Here is a 23866-nt window from a genome sequence, read left to right as displayed (position 1 = left end):
TAAACACACGGATTCAACACCTAAAACACAAGTAAAACAATTTTTAACACAGCAAACCCGTATTTATTTATTTTTTAAAGTAAATGTATAAAATCGGAAAAAGAAATACACTTTGTTGTAAATTAAGTACAGTGATATTGAGAAGAAATGAGCTGTTCATACAATACTTTCTCAAATGGTACATTTGTATGTTAAAGAATCCATTAGTGTTTCAACATAGATCCTCTTTTCATATGCTAATAAAAAAAAATCACTTCATTGTAAATGATAAATCACATGTACATTAATTAATTGGCTAACATTAAATCATTATAATCTTAAAAATAAGCATTATGATATGAGGTTTTTTTTTTCTCGCACTGATCCTCTAAAAGATCATATTGTTTTTGATAACCATAACTAACGTATCCTTTTTTCACACCCTGTTTGTTTATAAGCACATGCAATTGAAGACAATTATCAATAGATAAATGAAATAATTTTCGTTTCTTACATAGCACAATATACCAGATAATTAGTAAGTTTGCTGCATACACAAAAAAGGAAAAGGCAGTTGCTAAGCCATGCAGTTTATGTCATATTTGGATAATTGAAATCTCCATACGTAAGCTTAAGAGAAAAGAAAAAAAATATAATTGAGAAACTTTTTATCAAGTTAGCTGAGAATGCCGTGGGTTCTTTTGAAAATATATCCCATTAAGCTACACAAGGTTAAAACAATTATTTATTGTATCTAAAATTATATATTATTTCGACTAAACCCTGAACATTTTTAATATTGACGATATCAACGCATTTTGAATTTTTTTTTTAAAGTGCGTTGACTTGGTCCCAAAATTAACGCACTTTGAAAAAAATGACAGTGGCAACTCTTTCAAGTTGTCCATATTCATCCAATGGAGAGAAGACTAATTTAAATTTTCTCATATGTCGTTCTTTGCTACAGCACGTTGATAAATATATACCATCTTGTAGCATCCTTAAATCGTGAAGTGTTGCGTTTACCATTGTATTCAAAGGAAAAACTTGGTAATTTAATTGCAAAGCGCTAATTGAAATTGAAATAAAACTTTAGATTTTCTATTAAGCTTTGAAGACAGTTGCATTCAGATCAACGCTTAAAAATGAACCTTTTAAATTTTGCCTGTAATTTGTGCCCCCTCGAAAGGGCGTTTTGGTTTAATGCATAAAAACCCCAAAATAAATACAATATACTATTCAATTTTATGATCTTTTGTGAAAAAATACTAGAGTTTTTTAAAATTATGCAAAAAATACTTGATGAACCTGTTTCTAGCCCCAGGGAAATCCGGAAATCTGCCTTATTTCTGTCTTGTTTTTGTACGTACAATGTATATAGACTTAGTTGAATTCAACAACGAAAGCCTACTAAATACACACATGTTGTATAGGGGTTCTATTGTTTCCAACAAAAATATAAAAATATATGATAAAGTAATCATTCCGTATCCTAAGCTACTTCTTAGACCTAATACTCAAGTGGAGTTGTCAACCCTAATCGACAAGATGTTTTAGAAGATGCACCCTTTAAGAGCTAAAGAACTCTTTGATTTTAAATAGAACAAGGGGTATTTTTTTTTACAATACAGATGGACTTGTCACTATGAAAATAATTGGTGTGATGCTACATGCTGTCATTCTCAAATGTAATGATGTTAATGAGTTGATATTTGACTAATTCCACATCATAGCAAAAGGAAAAATCTTCAACAACCAATGAATATCGAACTCTTCAATGTAAAATTCGACACTTGTTTTTTACAATATACGATGTATGTTTACCACAAGGGTATCTCCACTTGCGTGAGGATCATTTTTGACCGTTAAATTCCAGTTCACCTCCAAGATGTACGAAGTCGTGCCATTTATTCATTGACTAGAATTACGATTATTCAATTTATCCCTGAAACATTAACCTGTGTATATAAGGGCCCCAAAGAGTTTACAGGCCGCATTTGTTCATTGGATAGAATTCCTGTAACACAGCGATATGAAGGCATCTCTAGTTTTATTGGTATCGTTGGCTTTGGGTAGGTATAGAATTATAATATCAACTTTAGCATTACCAAAACTTTAAGTTGTTTTCAAGCAAGAAACTAAGTTTTGCATCATGAGCTTCTTTACTAGTAGATGTATTATTGAATATAATTCAACAGACTTTGCATGTTTTAAATTGTTATAACTGTCCTTTTCCACGTTTTACAAGTGTCCCTGGCGCTTGGTCAGCATCACAATTCATGCTTCAGTGACGCCGACTGTGATAAGATCTGCGGGGACGGGATGGTGGGTCACTGCGAATTCAACACGTGCCACTGCCACTTTGCGAACGAGTGCGTGCACGCCAGTGACTGCTCATGCGGTGGAGGTCAGATTGCCACGTGTGACAACCACCAATGTCACTGTCACCACCACCGGATGTGAGATATCACCTGCGTGCCGGATCGACATTCATCATGTATCCAAAACGTCATTGTTATCACACTTAAATTTGGATTATATTTCCTGGAAAATAAACCCAACTGAGATGTTTTTATTTTATTTTTAAATATTTAGTTTAGTCCCTGTTTTGTCTGCATGTATAATTGTTCGAGAAAAACTCTAGTAATAAATACAGAAAGCAATACAAGGTCATAAGTACGAAAAACAAAACAAGGATTCTATAAAACGTTGTATGATGTTACATTTGGTTCTCAGGCTCATATGTTACAAAGCATCAAGGTGTGGGGGGGGGGGGGGGGGCTTGTATACCTATCACGCCAATTTTCAATATTACTATTAATATTTTCTTGTTTTAATTTCAGTTCCTTACCATTCTACCGAAAGGGGGGGGGGGCTGGCCCCTTCCTGATGCTATGTGCCTGATGGTTTGGTCTAACTTTGCAAAAGAAAAGCCCCCCTTCCGGTTTTTCCGTTTTTCCGAGCCTGCCGGAAAGGCCAGAGAAGTTGCGATTGCCTGTAAAGTGCGAAACGAAATAAAAACAAAACGAAATTTACTGAAACGAAACAAAAAGGAAATTTTCCGAGAAGAATCGAAACACAACGAAACAATTTCGAAACAAAACGAAACGAAATCAAAATGAAACCTACCAAAATGAGATCAAGTGAATCTTGTAAAACGAATACCGATCGACTTGTACATTTTCCGTGGGTCACAGTATATCCCCCACTCGGATCAATGAAGACAAAAGAATTTCAATTTAAGTTAGAATATTAATTTTTGGCTTGTGTGTATTGTTTTTAGTATTAATTTCAAGATGGAAGTCAAGATTGTGCTTTCATTCTGTAAACACGACAGGTAGAGGTTTCCAAATTAAGCTGCACGGCGTTTTATGCCAAAATCTTGGACCATTTACTGTTCTAAATTGTAAAATTTAGGTATAAATGGGTCTTGACTCCATCCTAAAATTACTTTTATTTAAAGAAGAAGTTTCCATTTATTTTTATAATTGATTTATTAAAATTGAGTCTAGACCCATAATGTGTCAAATTCGTGGTTTTTTTACCAAAAATGTTTCACTTTATTAATTGTTGTCAAACAGTTAAATCTATTCACCTGTACTCTAATGTGTCAACGTAGCTCACTGTGATAGGCGGAGGCTCGTAGTCAATCCTTCCTGATTGAGAGGGTGTTCGAAAAGTGTAGACGGCGTTTTAGTTTTAATTCATTTGCTTTTGAGTTAAACATTTTTTGCTTTTTTTATTGAATTATTATAAAAAAAATATCCAATACAATTATTATGATGTTCATGTTCTGTACACAAAATGTCGGATAAAAATAGCGCTATCACAGATAAGAGATCATGCTGTAATGTTTAGAAAGCAAACAAATAAAACGAAGACAAGTACCAAGTACATGTATAAATGTATATTATTTATTCGTCAGAGAATGCATATTTATATTATACATGTACTGATACACTTTTTATATTATACATGTACTGATGCACTTTTTATATTATACATGTACTGATGCACTTTTTATATTATACATGTACCGATGCACTTTTTATATTATACATGTACTGATGCACTTTTTATATTATACATGTACTGATGCACTTTTTCAAATGTAAAGATTCTTTTATGCCATTTCAAAATCCTGGGTACGGGGGATTTGTCAGGCCTTGTACGCTCTTGTCCTTTATCTTCTTAATATTCAAGTGCAAAGAAGAAGACTGTCAAAGAATTAATTAATTTTTTCTATATAATCATTAGAGCCCCGCCCTAATACAAAAATCCCCGACCCAGGGGTCATGAAATTCATATTCTCGGACACGTGTTCAGGCTATAAATGGTTGTACATGTATATCTCATTAATCTGTCTTTTTTTCATCGATATTCATCTTTCTATCAAAGATCTAGAGATAAAAATAGCGCAAAATGTGATTTGTGTTATATCCGTGCATCTAGCGAAAATGATTCTTGGTAATAAACAGTCAATACTAAACAATTATTGCTGGAGTGTTTTTTTAAGGTCAATACGATGATTTAGCTACCTGAGAAGTACGAGCCGGTCGAGGCGAGGTGAATATTGTACTTTGAGGGTACAGTATATACATCTAAATCATCGTATTGGTCGAAAACAAAAACTCAGCAACGCTTATACTACAGTTATTGACTTGGTATGAGGACAACATATATGAATTGTTGTGCTTGAAGGTGAAAATGTTGCCTGAGGCGAATTTGAAGATTTCTACACACGTCCCAAAAAAAAGGAAGGGGGGGGGGGGGGGGGGGGTAGTCACATGATTCTTGTCATGTGACTTAAAATTATTTTCAAAATGGCTGCGCCCATAGGCTTCTTGTTTGTATTATGCTTACAAATAGTGTTAGTGTTTTCGGGGATGTTGTATCCAAGGAATTCGATGTCTCGCACAGTTTTTCAGAATATAGACGGCATGTGGAACTTTAGAATCGATGCATCAGAGAGTCGATTCCAGGGATTCAGTGAAAAATGGTACACAAGACCCCTTAAACAGGTACAAGCTATACATTGTTTACGTCCATTGTTTACATTCATTTATGATAAGCTACAAAATGGAAAAGAATAATCTAACATTGTGACTTTGACTTAGTACCAGTTTTCGCGTGCATACACAATAATTAAATGACGTGTCACTGTGTTTCTGTGGGTTTTTTTTTTAATTAACGTGGCTCACTATATACACTTTGAAATAGTTACTCAAATAAAACCCCAGTGAAAATTACTTGATTGTGAAAGATAGCATAATGTATAAGAAGTATATGTCAAATAGACGAAAAAATATGCAATTTTGAATAAAAGATAATGGTTTTCAAAAACTTGATTCATGCAGTGAATAATAAGACAATTAACCCCCAGGCAGGTTTATATAAATTGATATCTGCAGTTGACAAGTCTGATATTTTAACCTCTGAGATATTTATCTAATGAACTATATAATCTTTATAGTTCAGATTTAGTTTGGGGTTCCCTAGCTAGACCATAGTTTTGTTTTACAGTTTACTTTTTGTTCTTTTAATCTCTAACATGTTTCATTGAAATGTCGGACTTTTCCAATGTTTATAGAGTGGGCCAGTTATTCCTATGCCAGTCCCAGCCAGCTACAATGACATCACCCAGAGCAAAGAGCTGAGGGACTTTGTGGGATGGGCGTGGTACGACAACGAATTCTACGTCCCTCCAGAGCTTACAACAAAAAGAGTAGTGCTACGCATCGACAGTGCTCATTACAATACCATAGTTGTAAGTTCTACACACTGACAGTGCTCATTACAATACCATAGTCGTAAGTTCTACACAAGCCAGCATCTCTTTTAGAGACTTTTCTGATAACTTTATAACCTTCAGGTTATATTGTAAATTGCATGGTAAATAAGAACTTTTCACTTTAAAGTTTTAAGTGTTTGTGTAGAGTAGATTACAATGTCTGGATTCATTGCAGTGGGTGAATGGACAAGAGGTGATGCAACATTTTGGGGGGCACCTGCCGTTTGAGGTGGAGTTGACCAAGTATGATGTACAAGGTCCAAATAGAGTGACTGTAGCCATAAATAACACCCTGACCCCCACAACACTACCCCCGGGGACAATAGAATACAAAAATGACCCCCTTAAGTAAGTAGTAGGTAGTAACATTAGTATTGTATATTGCTCATTATCATACAAGTCAAGTATCTATGATATTCTGACTACCATTTAGATGATAAGGAAATTTATAATCATGCTGTTTTAATATCTTTAAAATTTGAATCAAGTTCTGTTTGAAATTCAAAGGTCCTTGGATTCATATAATGATTGATCATTGATTATTGATACATTCATGTAGTGCCGGCCTAATGATAGAATTACATCTCCAACTGTAGGCACGATTTTGACACATATTTTATTTATTCTTAGGTACCCAAAAGGATATTTTGTCCAAAATCTTCAGATGGATTTTTTCAATTATGCAGGAATTCACAGATCAGTTAAAGTATATACCACCCCAAAAGTTTATATTGATGACATCACCATAGTTACTGGAATTCAGGGAACCAATGGTAATATACCTTGTTACTTTATATAGACTTTATATAGATTATGTTTTGTATTAAACTTTAGGATCTATGATCTGAATGCTTTTTGCATGATGATGTCATGTAATTTTACATCAGCTTGTCTAGTATTACCGGTATGTTTTATTTGGCCTAAGCTTCTTTCACAGTCAGTCATCAAAAAGGCATTTCTTTTTATAGGTACATAATATCCTGTACTATAATGATAACTTTAGTACATGTATTATTTTACAGGAAATTATCTACCTACAAACTACAAAAAGAACTCTCTTTGATATTAAATGCTTGTCATCCATCACTTTTCTTCCCATCTGTGTAGGCGTGGTGAGTTATACAGTGAAGTCGACTCCAGCCTCCTCGGCCCAGTCTGTCCATGTGGTCATCTTGGATAGGGAGGGGAGATCCGTGGGAGAAAGCGGACAGAGTCAGGGGCAGATAACTGTTCACAATGCCAATCTATGGTGGCCCTACTCGATGGTTACTTCAGCCAATGAGACTGCTTACCTCTACACGTTCAAGGTCAGGTAACATAAGAGTGAATATCTGTAGATTAATTTGTTTAATTAATGAATAATCTGATATCAAGATTGAGCGAATTGAATAAGATAGAGATTTTTACCATATATACTGTTACAATAGAAATTTGCTACTATATTTTACAGTAGGATTTTTTTCTTCAGGTGACCTTGACCTCAAACTCGGGGGTGACTGACCAATACAGTCTACCATTTGGAATCCGCACTGTGTCAGCCACTAGCACTCAGCTACTTCTAAACAATAAACCGTTCTACTGCCACGGAGTGGCCAAGCATGAGGACGCAGATGTAAGAGTTGTTTTCTCTGTAAATTTCTGCTTCAAATTAGTTTACTTCTGAAAAATAAACTATGCAGTTGCTACAGAGTGGCCAAGCAGAGGCAGCTCAATTGTTTTCTTTAATTATATCTGCCCCTCTGAACAAACATTACTGATGTTGGAGTTATTTCCCTTTAGTCACATATAAATGCATTGATATAGCTACATTTTAACTTCTATGAAGTGAATTAAACCCTGCGTAATTCCTATTGACACAGATCAGAGGTAAAGGGCTGGACTTCCCTCTGATAGCCAAGGACTTTAACCTGCTGAGATGGCTGGGGGCCAACTGTATCCGGACCTCTCATTATCCGTACGCGGAGGAAATCATGGACCAAGCGGACCAGCAGGGAGTGGTGGTGATTGATGAAAGCCCCGGGGTGGGGATCCAGTGAGTACTTGCCACCTTAATACCTGTATACCTGTATAATCCACACACCTGACTGAAAACAAATCTGAATATTTCTAGATTAAAATGGGAAATTACTGTTATGAATAAAACTGTCTACTCTTTTTCTTTAACTCTAACATAAGTGTTATCATTAACTCTTTAAAAAAACTTTCTATATATATTTCATTATCTGAGACAAGTTTATTTATTTGTGTTCTCTTCTTTATGTACAATAATTTGAGAACGAAGATTATCACACATTATTATGATGTGTCTTGGTTCATACGAGTACATGTATCTGACAAGTCTTATCTATGTTAACATATTTTTATTTTGACTTGTTCAGTAAAGGAAATTTCGGGAACGAGTCTCTTTCGCACCACCTGCAGGTCATGGAGGAGATGATCCAGCGGGACAAGAATCGGCCGGCGGTCATCATGTGGTCCATGGCCAACGAACCCCAGTCTGGACTCCCTGAGGCAGAGTTTTATTTCAAGTAACAAAATAAGTCTTAATTCAAGTTAGAAATAAGTTTCATTTCATGTAACAAAATAAATATTTTTTGAAGTCTGACACACAATAGACATTATACAGTGTTTTATTTCAAGTATCAAAATTATGATTGCACAGTCTTATTCTAACTAATTAACAAAATAAACATTTAAGCTTCAGAGCCTCTCTGAAAAAAACATAGCTTTACAATCTGAAATCAGAGTTGTGTTTGATACTATTTATCATCTAAATTGTTGAATTTGCAATTGTTTTTCTTTTATCTCTAAGTTTGCCTGACTGAATAATAGTTTTCTTCAGTTGTATGATTTAATGTTCAATAAGATAAACATTTGATTTGACAGAACGATATCTCAGTTTGTCAAGAAGATGGACCCCACTCGACTCGTCACGTTCGTGGCTAATGCTGACTACCAGGAAGAGAAGGCTGTAAGATTTCTTATACAGTGAGAGATGTCTCTAACCAAGAATAAGGATAAAGAAATGATCTCAGAGGTTTCTGATTTCAGAGATAAAAAATCTCTTAGATCTATAAAAAGAGATATAGACAACATGTCAAGTTCAATTGTAGAATCTACTGTATCATCAACTAACATCAAATGTATATGTTAAATACATTTACATGTTCATACCACAGTATAAAATACATTTTATTTATCGATATACATTACCCAACATCACCTTTGAAAATGAATATTACTGTAATATAATGTAATTCAATTCCAATGATGTTTTGATTTTCTCTCACTAACCTACAAGTAGTTAGTTTCAGCTGAGTGTTTGTTTGTTTGTCTTAAGGCCCAGTACAATGACATTCTGTGTATCAACCGGTACTTTGCGTGGTACTCTGACTGTTCCCACACAGAGCTCATCAACCTACAACTGACCAATGACCTGCAAGCCTTCCACAGCAAATACAGAAAACCAGTTATTGTCACAGAGTATGGGGCAGACACCATTCCGGGACTTCACCAGGTGAGGTGACCCATGCATTAATGATTATTTCAAATAAATATATCCCTCATTAAAATCTAGAATTTGCATTTCTTGCTTGCCACTATAGCTAGTAATTTTGATTGGACATTTCTATTATAAAAAATCACCTGATCTAAAGTCTTGACTGAATTTATCTCATCAAAATCTGTATTGTTTATTATGCTCTGATCCCCCAGAACCAGGATTTTTGTGTGTTTTTAACCACATTAAGGGTTAAGGTAATAATATTAATAAGGAAATGTAGAGGATCATCCTATGAGAAATGTTACAAATAATTAATTACTCAGGTGAGCAATGTGGCCACCTAATTATAATTTACATAAAATGGACAACTTATTACCGGTACTATTTCTCATTCCATTAGCAAGCTAACAAAGGACATACCATGATTTTGGTTTTGTTTTCAGGATCCATCTTTCGTGTTTACAGAGGAATTTCAGGTGGAGTTTCTTACGGAATATCACAAGGTTTTTGACAGATTGAAGAAAGAGTTCTTGGTTGGTGAGATGGTGTGGAACTTTGCTGACTTCATGACACTGCAACGTACGTTTAATTTCTCATTGGCCAGAGAGCACAATTAAAATTGCGAAATGAATTTAAGGAATAAGAAATCACTTTTTGAGTATTATGAGGTGATAATTTTGGTTGGGGCAGGATCAAATCCAATAATTTATGATAGATTTGATCATGCTCTGACCAAATTTATCACCTCATAATATTCAAAGAATGATTCTTTATTCCTTATATTTAAATAGTTTTCAGCCATTGTATGGTTAAATGATTAAATATCAATAAGCAAATCCCGCTGGTGCCCCAATTTTTATGGCGTCGAGCGAAGCTCGAAAGCCATCTAGGGATCGTACGTCCGGAAGTTTGCAAATTTTTAAGGAGCCAAACAACTCAAATGAGTGCAAAGTTTTCTTACGTGTTTGAAGAAAAACAGATGACATACTTCAACTTCGAGCAGAACTGTACGTCAACAAAACGAGTCGGCAGATACGAAATGGTTGATGTCTATGAAAATGTTCATATTTTATTGTAAACAACATGTCTGGTGTTTCAGCAGTTCAGCGGACGAATACACTTGCACGGAGACACATGCGATAGTTAGGCCTACATACTCAATTTGGTTATGAAATATACCAGCCTGCAAATCAGATTATTTTGTATCCATATCGAATATTGACAATGCACAAAAGTTTGATCTTTTAGAAACAAAACTTCCTACATTGAGCGATAAGTATATCTACAACCAAAAGTTATTTTAAACCAACTAGTGAACTACTTTCACTTTGTAAACAACGTGAATGGGTGCTTTCTTTTATCTACCCCTGATGTTTTCGGCCCGTGTCATTTGGACCCATGTGAATTTTAAATCAAATTGATAATAAGAGACAGTGTGTTTATCAGCAGTATACAAATTACAATATATAGAATTAAACACAATCATAATTTAAATATTCAATTCTATATGAATAGAGAGAAAAAAATCTAACAACAATTTAAATCCTAAGATATTGATATTTCTAAACTTAGATTTTTAATTAACATTCAAAATTTTTTAAGAATTAGGTGAGTCAATTTGTAATGAATTGTAATTTAATTAGTTATGGGATAAAAACATAATTTTTTTTTATTTTTGAAAGTTGACTAATGTATTTGTCTTTATATTTGTTTTTAAAAAGTAAGTATAATTGATACCAATTTCTAAATGAATGGCCAATAACCAAATCAGATTGATTTTTGAAAATATAAAAAAAATGACACTTAATTTTAATATTTCTATTATTTTAGTTGACTGCGTAAAATTTATATTAAATTTCATTTTTGTTAAATTGACCGCCCAACTCAATTTTTATAAAATTAATCTCCAGCAAACAAGAAAAGTTGGTCTCATGTTAAGTACACACATTACTATTAAAGAGTTACAAAATCATGATCATACTTTGTTTTCAGGATTTTTTTTTAATCTACAGTAACTAAGTGTGCATTTGATCAATGAAGGAGAGCCATAAATAACAAAAATAAAAAATATATGTATTTTTGTAATAGTGGAGATTATTTTGACTTTTAAAAAAAATTATTTAGATTTTTATTCTTCAAATTAACTTTAACTCGACGCCATTGTGGCCCTTCAGGCCTTTGATTAATTATTGGAGTGTATTATACAAAATCATTATGTAGTATTATCACAGTCAAAGACACTGAAAAATGTAAATATTTGTATTTCTAGGTGTGGTGTAGGCTTAAGTTCAAAATTCTCTGTTACCGATACTGCTTCATGTATTCATGTTTCTTGCATCCATGTACAAGTAGTTAAATATCGCCACTCTTTCTGGATTTCAGAGATAACCCGTGTTGTCGGAAACAAGAAGGGTTTATTTACTCGGCAAAGACAGCCCAAGATGTCTGCTCACGTGATGAGGTCACGCTATCACGGTCTGATGCACTCCAACGCCACCCAACATAGCTACGCCCAGGGGCACGCAACAGTCAGTTCAAAGTTCACCCCACCAGTTGTATTTCCTGTCGGGTGAACTGAAGCAATTGCTGCTATTGCCTATTGTGTATAACAGAGAAAGTATTTTATGATTTGGGGGTTTGGTAGTGATGTCAAATCACGTGCGCAACATTGCTGTTGTCTTAAGGATCCTTGACACCCTGTGACTTCTACTTTTTATGACAGTACGTCACAACATGGCAATTTTAGCGCATTGTGAAACCGTTTATATTGGCAATGCCAAAATTGTTGTCTATCTCTGTGGCACAGTAGATGTTGCCTCGGTTAACTAACCAGCAGGTCCCAAGATTGAATACTGCAGGGACTTTTATTTTCGTCTACAGCGGTAAAATTTAAAAAGTAGATTTTTTCCCGGGATATTAAAATTTTTTTGGGGTCATTTTTAAGTCCACACACATGCTAAAAATCCATATCTTTAAGTAATTAGAAGAATGGGCTTGTATGCATAACTTTTCCCCAGAGGACTCTTAAAGAAGTATTGGGAGAAACTCTTTAACGTAGATGTAGCAAACTATGACTGATTTTATCATTGTGGCGAGTAAATTAGGGTAACATACCATGACATTAATGTCAACATTTGGGATTAAGGTGGTGATGCAATGTCTAGCTGACGTCATATATCCCAAAATGTGTTCTGCAACGATTTCATCATCAGTGATGTCAGGTTTATAGATAACAAATTATGATACTAATTTTATGATGGGGGTTATGGTATTTAACCAAGGTCGTGAGTTACCAATAATGACAATGGGGATAATGGCGTGTTGTTATATCATGTGTTGCACATCATAACAATATTTAATTGTTTGGGTATTGGAAGGGATGCAAAATTGTATACAACAAAATGTGACAATAATTTCATCATAAAGGGTCATAGTAATGAATCTAGGTTATATGAAACGGACATTGGCATTAATTCATCATTATGGCATCGGAAGGGCTGCCAGATCATGGTATTTAACCGTGATAATAATGTCATCACGGGATATTGGCAGTAAAGCACGGTTGTGTTGGATATATCATGACATGTAATAACCAGTGTTATGACAACAGTTCATCATTGAGGGCGTCTGTTGTGATGCTTGATCACGTATAACAATTTATGAATATAATTTTATCATTCAATTACCGGAGGCGTGTTCAACAGAGCGAGCGCTCGCCAAAATTTCCTATTCCCGCAGCGCAAATTTTGGCGAGCGCTCGCAAGCGCTCTCTCTGCTGAACACGCTCTGATATGGTGCTATGGACACGTGGTGTCTAATTTGGTTGTGTCAGCGAGATGCTTGCTAGTTTGTTAGAAACTGCGTTCACAAATTAAGCATGTAATAATCAGTTAAATAGTATTAGTGAGATAGGGACGACTGAATGATATAAATTTGTTCTTGATAGATAGAGTTTATGGCGAGATTCCTGTTTAGTGGGAGTATAGAATGAGATATTTGTTATTATAATAATGGGTGTTTAGTTTGGAGTACTGAGAGAAAGTGCTTGATATATAACCCAGGGTGAGAGACATTAAAAATCATATTACAAACACAGAGCGGTTCAGAATTACGTAAAATTGCGTTAGGAGTTTTGAGTGGATATGAATTACATGTATAAGTAAATTATATAAGTTAGGAGCAATAGATATGTTACGTGATATTAATGAGGAGTGTTGCCAGAGATGCACTATATACTGTAAATGAAATATTGAGAAACACCTGTTATATAATGATAAGAGTATTGGTTAGATAAGTGATAGTTTATTGTGCTTGATAGTTTTTTTTAAAAAATAGAAAATTAATTTTTTTTTAAATTATTTTGTGAAGTGATACACTGTATGACTCTTACATTGTAAACTTTGTAGAACAACGGTGAAACTCTACAAATTCATACTGTAACTATGCATGAAAAAATTATTGAACTTTATTTTAAAGGGGCATGGTCACGATTTTGGTCAAATTCTATTTTTATGTTTTTACTATTAACAATGCTTTAGAAATGCATTTCTAATGATCAAATAAAATTTGAGTCACTTGTAGAGTTATAAGCAAGATACTGGGCTCACAATTCTTTGTCATGTAAACAAGGCTCGTGCCCTGTTTTTGTTTACATAGGTTCAATATACCAGTAAAAAATCTTTTTCCAGCTTATTTATCTATCTTTTTATTCATTTTAAGCATAGATAAATAGTTCCTAGCATTTAATACATTCGTTTTAGGTTTAAAACTGAAAATTTTACTTCAACGTTCAAAATGTAAACAAACGCTTTGTTTACATAACGAAGAATTTCAAGCTCTGTAACTCGCTTATAAGTCAACAAATGACACTCAAACTTCGGTTGCCTATTAAAAATGCCTTTCGGAAGTATTGTAGATATTAAAATCGGAAAAATAATTTTTGACCAAAATCGTGACCATGCCCCTTTAAAGGGTATTTGTGAATACGCAATCAGTGTATGGATTTATTGACTAATCTGTGGGAAAAATAATCAAGAATAGTGAAAATCGCATTACGGATGTGAAAGGGTGGTAAATTTCTAATGGGAGTGAGTAAGTTTTCCAGTTCAGATTACTCATTTAGATTAGGATACTGGCGTTGCGTCGAGTGACTTAAATACTTGTAAACATTTACTTAGTGCATGTTTGTACATCCCTGTTTTGTTTTGTTTATGTTGGGATTACAATGTATATCACTGAACATTTGTATCAAGCCCGTGCCAAAGATGTCAAAATATGTACATTCATTCACAATAAAGTTGAAAAACATAAAATAGTAAATGTATTTTTTTTTTACATTTGCTTTTATTAATTTTTTGAACATTTATCATCAAATCATTTATAGGACACATAAATTATATGGCACACTCAAAAACCGTCCAATATGAATAGAAGTAGAGCAGTAGTCCCTGTACTGTGGGGACAAAGTTTCGTATCCAATGGACAACATTTCCTATAGTTCGACGCATCTTGGACACAAGACGACTGAATATTTCTGTAGTCGTAACGATAAATGCACGTGGATACTTCAAGGTCTGTAGTCGTAACGAAAAATGCAGGTGGATACTTCAAGGTCTGTAGTCGTAACGAAAAATGCAGGTGGATACTTCAAGGTCTGTAGTCGTAACGATAAATTCAGGTGGATACTTCAAGGTCTGTAGTCGGAACGATAAATTCAGGTGGATACTTCAAGGTATGTAGTCGTAACGATAAATGCACGTGGATACTTCAAGGTCTGTAGTCGTAACGAGAAATTCATGTGGATACTTCAAGGTCTGTAGTCGTAACGATAAATGCAGGTGGATACTTCAAGGTATGTAGTCGTAACTATAAATTCACGTGAATACTTCAAGGTCAGGGAAACGATAAATGCGGATGGATACTTGCATATGGTACTGGTTTGGCCATGGACTGTTAGAAATCGGCAGCGAGAGTTTAAATGTAACATTCACTATAGACGAATGTAATGTTGAATATGGCTTCATGGGGGTCAATAAAGGGTCCACACGAACATCTCCGAATTCATTTCACTTTTCACAGTTGACATTCAAACACAGAAAAAAATTCATGCGCTCTGATAGATTTCACTCAGCAAATCTTGTATGTTTGTGGTAGAAATAATATTATGCATTAACATGGCCACGAGTCCCTTACCACGTTTAGTAGTACATCTTTAAAAGCTTTTTTTAAAAAAAATTGGACCAAGCGGCTTTATAAAAAACTGGACGCAATGCCAAACCATGGACTAACATTTCTCATTAACAATAGTATTCGCATATAGCTCGGAGATAGTTGCTTCCCTTGAAGGGACATTGTACCTTGAGACCGCTCAGCTCACCCATCAGAAGCTCTTCTACATCACAAAATTGTTGACTATATTTGGCCTTAACAAGAGTTTTTTCCTCTATATACTAGTATATTGTGAATTTAGGAAATTTTAAAATGCTGTATTTTAAACTTTTCCCGTTAATGTACAAATGCACGTGTAAGTACTCGATCATTATGAACAGGAAAAATTTCAAAGTGGATGTAATATTTAGTCAATCCAATCTATGAGCTATAATTATAAATAATAACTTTTGTACGCCATACAAAGTACGGAGAAATCAGAAAATCACCTACCAAGTCTAGAGAAATATTTTTCATTCCAAATCAAACGTTAGCCTTTTGGAATAAAGAATTCAGCAAAACTTTGAAAGATGAAATGTTTTCATAACATTTTTCGATGATTCACAATGTGTGAAGATAACCTTTTTGCAATATAAATATATATACAAAACTAAGAGTTGATGGATTTTTTTCATAGATTAAATAACCTTAGATATTAAAAAAAAATGATTAAATGAATTCGAACACAAAAAGAGCACCAAAAATGGGCGCCATGATAGGGCCTAGTCATGCTTCTTGGACTAAATCATGTTGCTTATTCGCTTGGCTCCATCTGCTAATTTTAGGGAACATCCTTGCTTGTTTTGAAGAGAATCTATAATCTTTCGAGGGTCTCCCAACACGTGGAAATCGAACACACCGTGCCCGAATTTCTTCCGTCGTCCCGTGACCATTAGAAAGTCATTGCTGGATTTGTTGTAGCCGAACCGCTGGATGTGTCCGTACTTCCAGCTGTGGAGTGTTTCCAGTGTGTCGCACTGCTCAGCGTCAAGGGACTCCTCGGTCACGTGTAGGTAAAGCCTTCCCGACAACCCCAGCTGATCCGACGCCTCCGTGCAATTAACCAGGACTTCAAATCGCTTACCTACAAGTTTGTATTTCACGTCTATGATTAGACATTTCATACACAAACCAAAACCAAACATTACTAAAATATAAATAACTTTTTTTTTTTTCTTTTTAGATTTTGTAGTACGTACAATTATATCGACATAAAAAACCCTTTGCATTGGTATACATACTAGCAACTTACTCTTCTGATGGATATCAATGTCATTCCAGGGACGTTTATACATCCCTGGTAATACTCACTCTCTTGACTGTTAAGGGTACAGGGGGCGGGGCAAGGTTCCAAAGAATCGCCCGTTAACTGGTCCAGCTCCATCCCCGCCATTGGGTCGTTATCCGCTCCCGTACTGTCAATGAGGGGGTTTACAGACAACTTCTCTAAGACATCTTTGTCGTTGTACTTCCTCTTTCCCGAGGAAGACGAGCTGTCATCCTCGGATGATAATTCGGACTCATCCGTATCCGAGTCGGGTTTTACCTTGTGCGTCTCTTCCGATGAACGCCTGTCTTTCCCGGTTTCTTTGCTACACGTGGAGGTGGAGGACCTTTCGGATATCCTGTCCTCGGCCTGAAGTAATTCCTCTGTTTCTTCGGCTGTTTATGAAAATAAATTATTGAGGAAAATGAAATAGTGAGCATTCAGTCATTGATATGTACCTAGCGCTTCAGTGTCGACGACTCGAAGATTTCAAACTTCAATAATCGTACATTGCGTGAATCGTCATTCACCTCAAATACAGTGAGTACAATGGATAAGTGATCGATTCTCCTCGAAAAGAATAAATGAAGATATCAAGACAATAAATAACAAAAACCCCAAACTACATGTATATTACATGTTCACTAAAAAAGTGCACTCTATACAATACTTGTTTTATGCTATATCTAATTTCCTGATATATAACCACAGAACACTTAATAATAACATACTTTTGTTAAAATATATAATTCACAATCACAGATCTACTCGATTGCACGTAGACCTGCCGTACGTCACAGTTTTGATAACATGTACTTACAAATTTCGGACATGTTGCTGAAGAAACTAATCGTCAGACTTTTCTTCCGGCGTTTCATCTGTAAAAACCACAATGTGGAGAGTCAATGTCAGAACTTCCGGGATCAAGTCAGCCATATTGTGAACATCCTTCCTCGATGGAACACGCTGATCATGTTTAGTGCTGCTTGGTTTGATCGACTTATACAGATATTTCCGTTACATATATATTGATGATAAAAACTGTTTTTACGGTTTTTTGTTAGTTTGCCGTGTTTAGGTGACCTGTTTAATCCGCATTAGACTTCTACCGTAGTCGTGATTACAGTAACTATACATGACAACGGTTACAAATACCGCAGGTTCGGTTCCAGAAAATAAGCATTACACGAAAGTACGCTTTGCGAATTTGATATCTTGTATATTTAATTTCAAATAAATGAATTTAGATTTTGATATTGATTAAGCAAAATAAATGACAGGTGAGTAATAATTACTAAGCTTAAAAAGAAAAGTGAACCTAAAGAGGTATTATAAGGACAATAATCATGAAAATGTACTCACGTTTGTAATTGTATATTAATTTAACCCTGATGTTTTGCGACAGTGACATGCAATAGATGTACTGATTTCTGGTAAACAATTTGACGACGACTGTCGGAAATCCATAATTTCCTAGTCATGTGTCCGTTATTCGTTAATCGACCTCAAGAGACCCTCCCCATATTTTCCCCAAAGCCTGTTGCTCTTTGTATGGGACGGATACAAACAAAACTGAAATGTAATATCAAACTGCACTCACGTAATCATGTTATAATAATTATGTATCCCCCCAAACGTCCTTATCATTCAAAAAATAAAAAAAGCGTTGTTAAAATTACTATATTATATATATATATATATATATATTTTAATCTTAGATTATTTTTAAACTAAAAGTACTGTTTTATAATCACTACTGCAGTGCATTTTAATAAGCTCTGCCATTTTTAAAAATGAATAAAGTTACTTAGTGGACAAAACCACCCAAATTATAAATGACGCGGGTTGGTGGGACATCGTGTTAAAAAAGCCTTGTACTATAATGTTGTGTAAAGTACGTCCTTTTATTGATACTAGTATTGCGCTATCTCTGACGTCGTGTATCTAAAAGCAAAGGACGATGCTTAATTAAATTCAAGATATATATTAGAAAGGACATTTACGCCCACCCCCAGTCTATCCCCCTACCCCTCCGCTTTGTCCTCGCCCATTTTTACAAAATATCCATTGGTTCTTTCTATGTAATCATTGACTCTGAATGAAGACTATCGTGTTACTTGCAGCCTTTAAGAACACGTTTAACCAAACAACAATAAAATGATTAACATCAACCAATAAACAAACACATTAAAAAAAATCATCATACTTTTTATTAATTGGATTTGATTTTATTTTATTCATCAAATAAAAATAAAATTAAACACAATAACAATACATGCATGTGCAACACACAAATTCAAGGATATAATCACATTTTTAATCATCATGTGGATTAACTGTCCTCTTCCTGATCCTCATTATACCCCAACCATTCATCCTTGTCGCATTTAAAAAAAAATAATTTTAAGTATAAGGAAACGTTTGGTACATATGGTAATTTTGTTAACCTTGGAACATGCTATTTGCCATATAAATCATACGGTAAATAATCACCCACATATTGTACATCATGCCCTTAAGGGGAAACCCAGTAAAATAATTATTGTTTCTCCAAGTACATGCATTTCCATGTGCATTGTACATGTACATAGAATAAAATTTTAATTATGAATGTGAAAAAAAAATATTTCCTTTGGGCCTCTAAAATAATTTGATACATGTAACCTTGCAGCCTCTTTGATTAAGGACGACCAATTCAGATTCGTTATTTAGACACCCACGAAGTCAGTAGGGTCAAACCATTTATGACCTAAAGCTCTTCGCACCTGTAATTGATAATGAGAACGAAGACCCTAACGTCATCGCTAGACAAGTTCATGTATATTTTATGGGGTGATAAGTAAAGGGGGTCTTAATTGTTGTTGTTGTTGTTGTTGTTAATGAATGGGTAGAGCTACCTTGACCTTGACCAATTTATGCAACAACAATTGTAATAATGTGACCTTGATAAACTTTATTCAAATATTCGTTGTAAACAATTGGTATAGTGACCTGATCGTTCTAGATTTCATTGGGATATTATTGTCTGAAACAATGGCAGGTATTTGGCCTACCTTATGCATCAGTTCACAAGTAAAGAACAAAGGTACACATACCTACAAAGGGCATTTAGTAGAAATGAACTGTACTTGATTCACCAATATTTTTTTTACATAAAAAACTTCGTGCATTGGGACGCCGGAGGAGGGGAAGGGCTGGCCTAAGAAAGGTATTTTATTATCAAATCTTCCTTAAAATTTGATATATGATGTTTTTAGCCATTAACCTATATTTAGTAAAGAGAAATTTCTTATATATTAGACTTAAAATTTGAATATTATTTTATTTATATACAAAGCTCTTCTTTGAAAGGAGATCAATATACTAACATGAATTGTCAAGGAATATCCAGCCTTCTTATAGAGTCTAAAACGGATACCTTGAAGAGCTTGACTGCCCTGATGGTAGGCAATCCTTATCCCCTGACCATCCTATAGGTTATCAGAGTCTAACCATTTACATATGAATTGTGATAAGATGCTGTCAATTTCACCTGTTACCCTCCTAAACATGCACTATTTAATATGTAATGTTACAGTTGGGTTATAAACCCATTCATTAGGAAGACTATTCATTTTAAGCGTCAATTATCGCCATAACAAAGAAAGACAACTCTACTTGGCTTGTGGACAAATTAAATTTAAAACAAATAGCTTCACCCACTGAGAGTTTTCTCCACCTTTTCGATTGTTTTGAATTATTATTGAGTAATAAATTGTACATACCCTAAAATCAAAGTATTTCGTGTTTTCAATGTATAATAATTCAAACAATTCATTTTACTGTGGTCTATTGGTCTATGCTTTGGAAAATCTTGAAGTTTACCCAATCAAATTAAAATTTTATTGTAAGATATAACGTCAAGTTTCAAAACTGTATATTGCCAAATTTGAACAATGTTTGCGAAAGGGGAAATATTGAGCCTCAATCAATTCCTAGCCCACCCTGCCTCCCCCCTCCCCCCCCCCCAAAAAAAAACACAAAAACAACAACCCCAAAACATCCCCCCCCCCCCCAAAAAAAAAAAAAACAAAAAAAACAAAAACAAAAATTCGTGGAATCATTTTTCATGGGGGTCAATTTTCTCAAATATTTACAAAAGGAAATATGACTTTATTACCCTTATTAATCAATTCGTGGGGATGTTATTTCGTACCCACGAATTCCTCGAAAATTGAGCCATCACGAAATCTAATGATTCCACAGTATCTAATTGAAATGCAATGTTAAACTATTCTAAAGAATTCATTTGAAATTTGTATAACTATCGGTATTCATCCTTCGACATTTAATATATACCGGTACATGTATATCGGGATTGTTACAAACTAGATATGACTTGAGCATAACAGCTGCAGTGGTCTAATTTTATCAACACACTAATATTTGTAGATTTTAAGAAGTAAGACTCATATACTTGGCCCCCGTGTTCCCGGAAATAGGCATCGGTTATACTGAAAATGTAAAGTGGAATAGGATGGTTTCTTTTTACATGGACTTTAGAAATGCGTAATGAAGATATTTTTTGGTTTATTTTCCACATTTCCGGTGCAAAAGATAACGAGATCACGCATCCTTGAATTTTAAAATTCCTATTTTCTTTCAGTTTTTTTTTTTTGGGGGGGGGGGGGGGTAACTCATATTATATAATTATAGTGTTATTCAAATCATATCATGTTAATAGAATGTATAAATTTTAAAACCACATCATATCATTATGTACAATATTTATTCAAATCAACAAAAATATACAAATAAACCTCATGCAAGTAAGCACAATTGTAAAACTCAGAACTTGGGGTATTGCGAATTACATGTACATGTATTTACATGTACTTAAATATTAGTCTTAAAAATTTTCATTGTAAGCTAATAATCTGCAGTCCGCATTGCTAATTGAAGCATGAACATGTACATCTACCTCCAACCTCAGAAAAGATATTATTTTATCACTACATAGACGAAACTAATGAGTAAAAGATGTGATGTAAAGAGACAAGAAAAAATATTTTCACATGTCATTTTAAATTAGATAACTAGCCTAATTCCACATACACAAGCTCACGAATGGATGACTCCAACTGATCAAAATACATACATTTTATAAGGGGCCAAGTTCTCTTAATTCATCCAGTAACAGATTTGACCTTTTGAGAAAATCAAGATCCATTTACAATGTCTTTCAACCTGCATTGAATCCCACAGAGATTGAACTCATTAGCTGCTTATTGCAAGCGTTTGATGATCCACAATTGATTTTCTGCAATACTTTGTATACCTTAATTAAATGAAGTTACAATGTCAAACGTGTGTTTGGTCAACAATTGTCTTTCATATCTCTTTCGTTCAGAAACACAGAAGAATTTGCTTGTTTTTATCGACAAGAAACGCCTATATGCTATTGCATAATCAAAATAATGGTTTGCATAAATGTTAAGCCGTTCTTTTGATTTGAACATATCTAATTATCTAAATATATTACCACTAAATGGACTGGGCAGCAGGCATTGTCTATAAAGGCCATCTCTATGAGACAAGGTAAATACAGGTAATCCAATTACAGTTATTAATTTAGTGTTTTCTAATAAATGGATGTATGATAACATAACACCGCTTATTATGAATACAGTTACAGTAATGGTGCTAGTATATATGTTGCACTCAGAAATCTGCAACCTATGACTAGTTATATAGTACATGTATTTATACTAGGAGACGTTGAACTCAGAAATCTGCAACCTATGACTAGTTATATAGTACATGTATTTATACTGGGAGATGTTGCACTCAGAAATCTGCAACCTATGACTAGTTATATAGTACATGTATTTATACTAGGAGACGTTGAACTCAGAAATCTGCAACCTATGACTAGTTATATAGTACATGTATTTATACTGGGAGATGTTGCACTCAGAAATCTGCAACCTATGACTAGTTATATAGTACATGTATTTATACTAGGAGATGTTGAACTCAGAAATCTGCAACCTATGACTAGTTATATAGTACATGTATTTATACTGGGAGATGTTGAACTCAGAAATCTGCAACCTATGACTAGTTATATAGTACATGTATTTATACTAGGAGATGTTGAACTCAGAAATCTGCAACCTATGACTAGTTATATAGTACATGTATTTATACTGGGAGATGTTGAACTCAGAAATCTGCAACCTATGACTAGTTATATAGTACATGTATTTATACTAGGAGACGTTGAACTCAGAAATCTGCAACCTATGACTAGTTATATAGTACATGTATTAATACTAGGAGACGTTGAACTCAGAAATCTGCAACCTATGACTAGTTATAAAGTACATGTATTTATACTGGGAGATGTTGAACTCAGAAATCTGCAACCTATGACTAGTTATATAGTACATGTATTTATACTGGGAGATGTTGAACTCAGAAATCTGCAACCTATGACTAGTTATATAGTACATGTATTTATACTGGGAGATGTTGAACTCAGAAATCTGCAACCTATGACTAGTTATATAGTACATGTATTTATACTGGGAGATGTTGAACTCAGAAATCTGCAACCTATGACTAGTTATATAGTACATGTATTTATACTAGGAGATGTTGAACTCAGAAATTCTGCAACCTATGACTAGTTATATAGTACATGTATTTATACTAGGAGATGTTGCACTCAGAAATCTGCAACCTATGACTAGTTATATAGTACATGTATTTATACTGGGAGATGTTGAACTCAGAAATCTGCAACCTATGACTAGTTATATAGTACATGTATTTATACTAGGAGATGTTGCACTCAGAAATCTGCAACCTATGACTAGTTATATAGTACATGTATTTATACTAGGAGATGTTGAACTCAGAAATCTGCAACCTATGACTAGTTATATAGTACATGTATTTATACTAGGAGATGTTGCACTCAGAAATCTGCAACCTATGACTAGTTATATAGTACATGTATTTATACTAGGAGATGTTGAACTCAGAAATCTGCAACCTATGACTAGTTATATAGTACATGTATTTATACTAGGAGATGTTGCACTCAGAAATCTGCAACCTATGACTAGTTATATAG

The 23866-nt window shown here is 34.3% G+C and overlaps 2 protein-coding genes and 1 long non-coding RNA gene across 4 annotated transcripts; 2 read left to right on the top strand and 1 right to left on the bottom strand.

Annotated features, from left to right (window-relative positions):
• Window positions 1–1871: 1871 nt before the first annotated feature.
• Window positions 1872–2550, top strand: LOC128188186 (uncharacterized). Its single transcript, XR_008244130.1, has 2 exons — window positions 1872–2051; window positions 2228–2550. It is a non-coding gene; the product is annotated as an uncharacterized LOC128188186 (long non-coding RNA).
• Window positions 2551–4767: 2217 nt separating this feature from the next.
• Window positions 4768–14584, top strand: LOC128188162 (beta-glucuronidase-like). Of its 2 annotated transcripts, XM_052859040.1 has the most exons (12): window positions 4768–5000; window positions 5570–5746; window positions 5946–6118; window positions 6401–6543; window positions 6878–7077; window positions 7239–7382; window positions 7630–7802; window positions 8149–8298; window positions 8657–8741; window positions 9111–9287; window positions 9716–9851; window positions 11655–14584. In XM_052859040.1, exons 1-12 carry the CDS (start codon window positions 4803–4805, stop codon window positions 11843–11845), a joined length of 1947 nt encoding a protein of 648 aa, XP_052715000.1. In that variant the 5' UTR covers window positions 4768–4802; the 3' UTR covers window positions 11846–14584. The 2 variants fall into 2 exon arrangements, with proteins under 2 accessions (XP_052715000.1, XP_052715001.1); XM_052859041.1 differs by lacking the exons at window positions 4768–5000; window positions 5570–5746 and adding an exon at window positions 5760–5789.
• An 11-nt stretch (window positions 14585–14595) lies between these two features.
• On the bottom strand, window positions 14596–18185 carry LOC128188178 (uncharacterized). Its single transcript, XM_052859074.1, has 4 exons — window positions 18109–18185; window positions 17567–17624; window positions 16791–17141; window positions 14596–16563 (listed from the first exon to the last, which is right to left on the bottom strand). The coding sequence occupies exons 2-4, from the start codon at window positions 17622–17624 to the stop codon at window positions 16220–16222; spliced, it is 753 nt and encodes a 250-aa protein (XP_052715034.1). The 5' UTR covers window positions 18109–18185; the 3' UTR covers window positions 14596–16219.
• Between the last annotated feature and the right edge of the window lie 5681 nt (window positions 18186–23866).

This window comes from Crassostrea angulata, chromosome 6, assembly GCF_025612915.1.
Source record: "Crassostrea angulata isolate pt1a10 chromosome 6, ASM2561291v2, whole genome shotgun sequence".
NCBI classification, from domain to species: Eukaryota; Metazoa; Mollusca; class Bivalvia; order Ostreida; family Ostreidae; genus Magallana; species Magallana angulata.
The sequence above is the reverse complement of the archived record's forward strand: the minus strand, read 5'-3'. Positions and strand labels throughout refer to the sequence as shown.